Raw genomic sequence first — 7,218 nt, 5'->3', positions numbered from 1 at the left:
AACAAAATTAATTACACAGAAACATAACCCCAGAATCATTCCGTGAGAGAGAGAGAGAGAGAGAGAGAGAGTTGACTATAAAAATAAAAACGAGAACGTACACAAATACAGTCGCAAACTTACTTCCGAAAAGACCCACGCAACTAGAGCCATTCAGAGAGAGAGAGAGAGAGAGAAATGCCACCAACATCCCAACATCAGGAAGTGAGAATGACCACATCATCTCCACATCCTCAATATTGTCCTCCTCGCAGAATAAACGACCCCTGGGTACCTCCCTCTCACCCCCAAGCCCACCCCTAACCAAGGGTTCCCTTCCGGTTGTTTCCGATCAAGATGATGGAGCCTCGACATGGGGAAAAGAGAGAGAAAGAGAGAGAGAGAGAGAGAGAGGTATTGCAACCAGAAAGCATGCACAGGTTAACACAGACATATCCATAACAATTTATTCAACATAAAATGAGAGAGAGAGGATTTTTTGAGAGAAGAGAGAGAGAGAGAGAGAGAGAGAGAGAGAGAGAGAGATTGTGCATGCAGAAATTCTACAAAGACAAAGCAATCTCAGGTACATCCATAACCATCCCGAAACCTGAAAATGAGAGGAGATTTGAAACCCGAAAATGAAATGAGGAGAGAGAGAGAGAGAGAGAGAGAGAGAGAGAGTACTGATATTACAAACTGAACATTCATCCAAATAACAGCACATACAGTGCGCGCACAACAACGAGAGAGAAAATGATAAGTGGGAGGGCACGATGACCATTCATATATAAAAAAATATGTATATAAAAACGCATTGATAATAATGTTTCAGTTAATATACAAACTAAATTATGCACTCACAAACAATCATGCAGAATCTATACCTTGTGGATTTATACGCGCACATTTAAACACAATCACAGGTAATACGGAAACCAACAGTATATATTGAATTATTGTGAAAAAAAAGCAAGGGAATAAAATCCAATTCGGATACAACGAAACGGAAATACGGAACCTCCACGTGAAATCTTAATTTTCGGCGTAGACTTCTGTGCAAATACGCTAACGACTCGGTCAACACTGGGTGGCGTGCGTGCGTGCGTCTATCCCATCCATGCCACGTGCGTTTTCCGTGAGGGCATCCCACACCCCCACCATCCCAGGGACCAGACCCTACCATATCCCCAACCCATCTACCTTCCTCCAAATCACCCTGCCGGCCTCACTAACGGTGTAGTACTATTGCAGGCTTAACCTGAGAGCAGAGTTGAATTTGTAAATACTTGGGTTAAATTTTGCTGGGAAGCTGCTTCTTGTATTGCGTAAATTATCCCGGATACTTAGTTGATACTTATACACAAATATACACCATATACATATATAAATATATGTAAAATACATACATGTATATATACTATATATATATATATATATATTCTTATCTCTTTCTAAAAATCCGACTGTTTATACTAGCCATAATCGTCACGGATTCATTCCCCTAAAAAGATCTCAAAAGACACGCACTCCAAAAAACATCTCATTCAAAATAGAATCAAAATACCGAAACACGACCAGATGTTGTCTAACTGAACAGAACCGTGCGTTAAATATCTTTAAAAAAAACACACACACAACAAAACCCTCCCCCTACTTAAAGCACTTCACAGAGAAGCATTTATAGGACCCTGCATTAATATGATCCAACCCTTGGAATTAAAATTCCAGTGAATACCACAAATAAAAAACGTCGAAATGCGTCTTCGTCTAACAACCCCCCCCCCCCCCCGCCAATACCCCTCTCCTCCCCACGAAACAAAAGAGGTTCATCACCAAATTCCTCTACAAATTAACCAAGCTCTTCAGAATGAGACGCCGTCTCATATCCTTATTCAGAAGGACACGTCCGAAAGAAAAGCGTTTCCAGCCTTGGTCCAGAAACGCAGGGAAAAGAGAGAGAGAGAGAGAGAGAGAGAGAGAGAGAGAGAGAGAGAGAGAGTAGAGTAAAGTTTCGGGGTTCCTCTATGGGAGACACTCACGCATTCGGGGACCGGCCCGGGGCTCTCTCTCTCATATCCGTGCACGCATCGATTCGCATTCGGGAGCACGAATAGCTTATATATTCTTGTAATAAATCTCGGGTGAGTGGCGGCCTGGGAACACGCACGCACGCACACACGCCATGCTTTTCATAATGAGGTGGTTTCCTTTCTCCTCTTTTCATTTCAGTTTCCCTTCCTCTCTCTCTCTCTCTCTATATATATCAATATAATATATATATATATATATATATATATATATATATATATATATATATATGTGTGTGTGTGTGTGTGTGTGTGTGTGTGAGAGAGAGAGAGAGAGAGAGAGAGAGAGAAGGGAAACTGAAATTCACAGTCTTCTGCCCTACTTCATTCAATTTCTCTCTCCGTATTGTCTCTTCCCATTTATTTACATTTCCCCATGATATATATATATATATATATCGCATGGGAAATGTAAATAAATGTGAAGAGACAATGCGGAGAGAGAAAAAGAATGAAGAAGGGCAGAAGACAGTGTGATTGGGGAAAAAGAAGTGGAGAATAAGGATGTAATACCACAGAAGTGGTTGCATGCAATAGCGACTTTGATACTATAGGAGGCCCGCCCTATATATATATGTATATATATATATATATATATATATATATATTATATATAGATATATATATATATATATATATATATGATATATATATATATATATATAGTATATATATATATATATATATATACATATACCTATATATATACACACACACACCCCCCCCCAAAACACACACACATATATATATATATATATATAGATATAATATTTTATACAGTAAAACTAATGGTAACTAATTTTAAATACATATAGGTTTGTTCACGATTCGACGATTAAGTGGGAATCCGGAAAAAATTGCTGTGATGCTTTGCCTTCGGCAAACAATTAGTATATTTATGTGTCGTTGTCATGTTTAATCAAATTGTTTTCCATAGAAATGACATCTAAATAGTTCTTTCCGTATTCCCACTTCTGCCGCTGAATCGTGATATATAATTATATATAGCTACTTGAAGATACACCTTTATGTATTTAAATTTAAGTTACCATTAAACCACTTTTTTTTTCTGTTTACTTCACCCACTTCTCCCTTACTCCAGCGTTAACAGAGAAACAAAGAGTGGGATAAGCAGCAATTATCAGAGATGATGTCACAACAGTGTAGAAGAGTTTAAGAGAAAGCTAGATAAAATCAGTAAAACCTGCTCCTAGAGATAAGTGAGCACACGATGTCTCCTCTTAGGATGGACTAACAGGTCTTTGAGACATCCTAATCCTTGTAACTCCTCGTAAAAACTGATGAAAGTGAAGCATTAGCATCAACTCACTTGTCATTCTATGCTACTCTCGCTCTCTCTCTCTTTTATTCACGTCATTCATCCTTCTTTTCTTTATTTTCTCTCTCTCTCCATATTGTCTCTATACGCATTTATTTACATCTGCCACGCACACACACAAAAAAAGTAAATTCCCATTTATTTGAATCCCGATCAACACTGTCTTATTTTATTCTCTCCCATCCATCCCAGAGCACGTCTCTTTCCCATCCACGCCGTTTTATTTACTCTCATTTCTCTCCCCGCCCCCCAACCCCACATTCACTCTGCTTCCTCGTGTTTACTCCCGCCTTGCAGGCACAAAGTCTATTCACATTCACCTCGCCTCCCTTTCACGCATTTCTCCCATGCATGCATACCGTCTATTCACACCGCCTCTTCGCATGTATGCAAGCTCTGCCTCCTATGCACATTAATATGATCACCCATTCCCACATTTCCCCCTTTCATTCCCCATCCTCTTCCCATGCACACCTTTTATTCACATACATTTCTTCCCTCCCCCTTTCCGCACCCGAAGCGACGAGCCCCGTGAACCTTCCTTGCTTTACCCCGGCAGCAGTAGCAGCAGCAGCGGCGGCGGCACTGCTCCCATCCACAAGGCCTTCTTACGGAGGGGTGGGGGGAGGGGGAGATAGGGGGGTGACCCTGTTCGCATCCTGCCGTGACCCTTCCTCCTCCTCCTCCCCCACGTCCTTCCCTACCTCTTCTTCACCCCGGAGGGTGAGGGATAGTAGGACGGGGTGAAGGCAGATGGAAGGGGTGGGAGGGGTAGGGGAGTCCCAGGGTTCCTCCCCCCTCCTGAGTGTGGCCCTGCACTTGTTCGATCGATAAACTGTGGGACAAACGGCCCTGGAGGCACTCTCTCTCTCTCTCTCTCTCTCTATCATCATCAACCCATCATGAAAGAGCACCTCCTTCCCTCAAGGACGAATTGACAACAAACAAAATAAAAACAAACTTATCAATCAATATTACACTCGACTTACTTCATCATCATCGTCGTCGTCACAATCATCTTGCAGTGAAGCAACTCGTTTGCATTAAATCAATAAAAAAAAAAAATTATACTTGAATCTTGACATCCTTGAAGGGCATGTCTACCAAAACACATCTCATTAACCTTTATACATCATCCTTATCCATTAATGAACCTTACCTGTTCCGTCATAACCCTTCTTTTTTTTCTTTCTTTCTTTCTTTCCTCCTCTCCTCTCCTTCCTTCCTTCCTTCCTTCCCTCCTTTACACAAATCGATAAACACGCACACTGTCAAGTGTCAACACTTACCTTCTCAAAAAGCCAATTCAAGTTAAGGGAAGAAGACGTTGTGTCCTCCTCGGCCATCTCTGAAAGAGACAACATACGGGCATACAAACGATAAGCTTAGGGGCAGGAGTACTAGTAGTATTAATAGTAGCCTTAGTAGTAGTAGTAGTGATAGTAGTAGTAGTAGTATTGGTGGTGGTAGTGAAACATGCCACAACCACCCTTCTCTCATTAAGGTTATAACAACAACAACAACAGCAACGCTAGAGACCGTGCAAGAAGTGATACAGCGTTACAGTATCATGCACATACACACGCACAAACACACATACATCCCCGATGTATCTCACGTATTCCAAGTATCCCGTGCATGAATGTATCCTTCGTATGAGGTAAAAAGCGTTAAAGCAAAATTCCCCTCCGTAACCCCATATATACTTTAAAGTGGAACACCAGCCGGGAGAGAAAAAACTGGGAGGAAGCGTGTGAGAGATATACAGGCTGCACAGAAATGGTTACAGAGAAACTTATAACCCACTTTAGATGACCAACAAATAAGTAAATAAAAAAAAAACAGATTCAACATGCATTCAATATCACACGTTTGGCTTAAGAGATATATTATATACCTTGAAGCGTTAATATCATGCAAACCAAAGCTATATATGTATAGAAGAAAAAAACCCACGTAAAATTGAAACGTTAATCGAGAGAAAATAAAGCTGGCTAACTTCCCTTCCCTTAACAGAGATGGTCAGATGTGTCAAAAAAAGACTGACTCCTTTTCTTCTTCTCCTGACGAGTCCTACTACTGCTGCTGCTTTAAGAGACGACAACACGGTCATGCTAGAAGAGAGAGAGAGAGAGAGACAGGGAGAGAAAACTGAAAACTTATCATCGCTGGGTCCTGGCAGGCCCTACGAACCTCGAATGCTCTCACCTCTGGTTGCTGCTGCAGAAGGCCCAGAAGTAAGTAATATAGTATATAGTATATAATCCGAGCGTAGACGAAGTGATGGTCAAGCACACAGTATATATATCCAGGTAAAAGAGACTCGCACGTATGTATGTATGTATGTATCCCGAGTAGCAGCAGCAGCAGAGCAGCAGAGCGAGTAGTAGTAGGCACTTTCCTTTCCTCTCTCACTCACACCTCCCTTACGGCCTTCGGCTCCCACCCCGCCATCTTGTCAAGGCTCAAAGCCCTGGCACAGGCTACACCACACACATTTCCACTAATTTCACCCACTTTTCACTGAGCTCCACTCACCAAATTTAACACACTGGCAGAAGACACCACTACACACACTTCCCGGTCGTATTCCAGGATGGTAAACCCGTTAAACGGTCGAGATAAGCACTTATATCGGCAGCTCCGAACCAGCACTCTGCTCTCTCACTCAGCTACATACAGATTGACTGGTCTGGCCGCCGCCACGCAGGTCACGTGACTACACCAGACTCGCCAGAGGAGCCGGCCAATGAGCGGCGCGGAATCCGGTGTGGGGGGAGCTAAGGAGCTATGCCGGACTGTGATTGGCCTCCGGAAAGGTAGGCTTGTCTTGCGATTGGTGGAGGAGAAAAGGGCGGAACTCGCTCTCCCCCTTCCCGTACGGTCATTGAGCGGCCACCCGGCGGTCTCAATCAATGGGGGAATCGATAGGCCATTAGTGGATATTTGGGGACTAAGGGGGCATTAATGGAATGCTTACGGGGAACTGCTGAGACAAACCTGATTACTGAAGGGTAGCGCTAAGGGGCGTCGCAGCCATTTGCGTCAGCCCGGCCACGACGCTAGGGCACGCTCTTTCAGTGAATGTCTCATCAAGATGCACGTGTGGGCACTGCTATGATCACCATAGGTACAGGACACAGGTAAAACGCCTTGACAGTTCGAAGGTTGAATCTCACCTGTGCATCAGACACAACATTACCCCTCCGCGTCGGTTTTCTGCGAAGTACAAGAGGAACTTGAACGCACCGCTATTAAAAAAAAGACGTATCCCAGAACAGATAGCGGAGGATTAAGTTTAGCATATTATACGTACATTACAGTAAATTATACTCACATGTAAACAAATTTTATCAGAAAGGAAATTACTTTTAGCTCCTGTTAATGTACCAACTTAGATTTCATTTGATGAATACCTGTAAATCACAGACATTTTTTTCGGGTTATAATTTAAGATCTGCGATGTCTTACGCATGGAGAGAGAGAGAGAGAGCGTGAGTTTCAGCTAAAAAGAGTATGGGTAAGAGAGAGAGAGAAGAGAGTTCGGTCACAAGATTTAAATAAAGAGGGAGGTAGTGTAGGACCAGTGACACGTAATGATGGACAAATGCATTAATATTAATTCAAATATGAGAGAGAGAGAGAGAGAGAGAGAGAGAGAGAGAGAGAGAGAGAGAGAGAATGTAATGACATGAGTAAGACTGAATGAGAATTATTTCCAACTGCTTTCGTATCATGCGTATAGTCTTAAATTAACCATTTCAAAAAGTTATTTGAAGTTGTACAAGAGAGAGAGAGTGAGTGAGTGCG

General features: G+C 42.3%; 1 protein-coding gene across 1 annotated transcript in view; it reads right to left on the bottom strand.

Annotated features, from left to right (window-relative positions):
• LOC135197347 (uncharacterized) overlaps positions 1-6,078 on the bottom strand; it is a 224,566-nt gene extending 218,488 nt beyond the window's left edge. The window contains 2 exon segments of the mRNA XM_064224486.1: positions 4,698-4,756; positions 5,617-6,078. Coding sequence (XP_064080556.1) covers positions 4,698-4,754 — 57 coding nt within the window. The 5' untranslated portion in view covers positions 4,755-4,756; positions 5,617-6,078.
• Between the last annotated feature and the right edge of the window lie 1,140 nt (positions 6,079-7,218).

The sequence above is a fragment of the Macrobrachium nipponense genome, chromosome 23, assembly GCF_015104395.2.
Source record: "Macrobrachium nipponense isolate FS-2020 chromosome 23, ASM1510439v2, whole genome shotgun sequence".
In the NCBI taxonomy this organism is placed as follows: Eukaryota; Metazoa; Arthropoda; class Malacostraca; order Decapoda; family Palaemonidae; genus Macrobrachium; species Macrobrachium nipponense.
The sequence above is the reverse complement of the archived record's forward strand: the minus strand, read 5'-3'. Positions and strand labels throughout refer to the sequence as shown.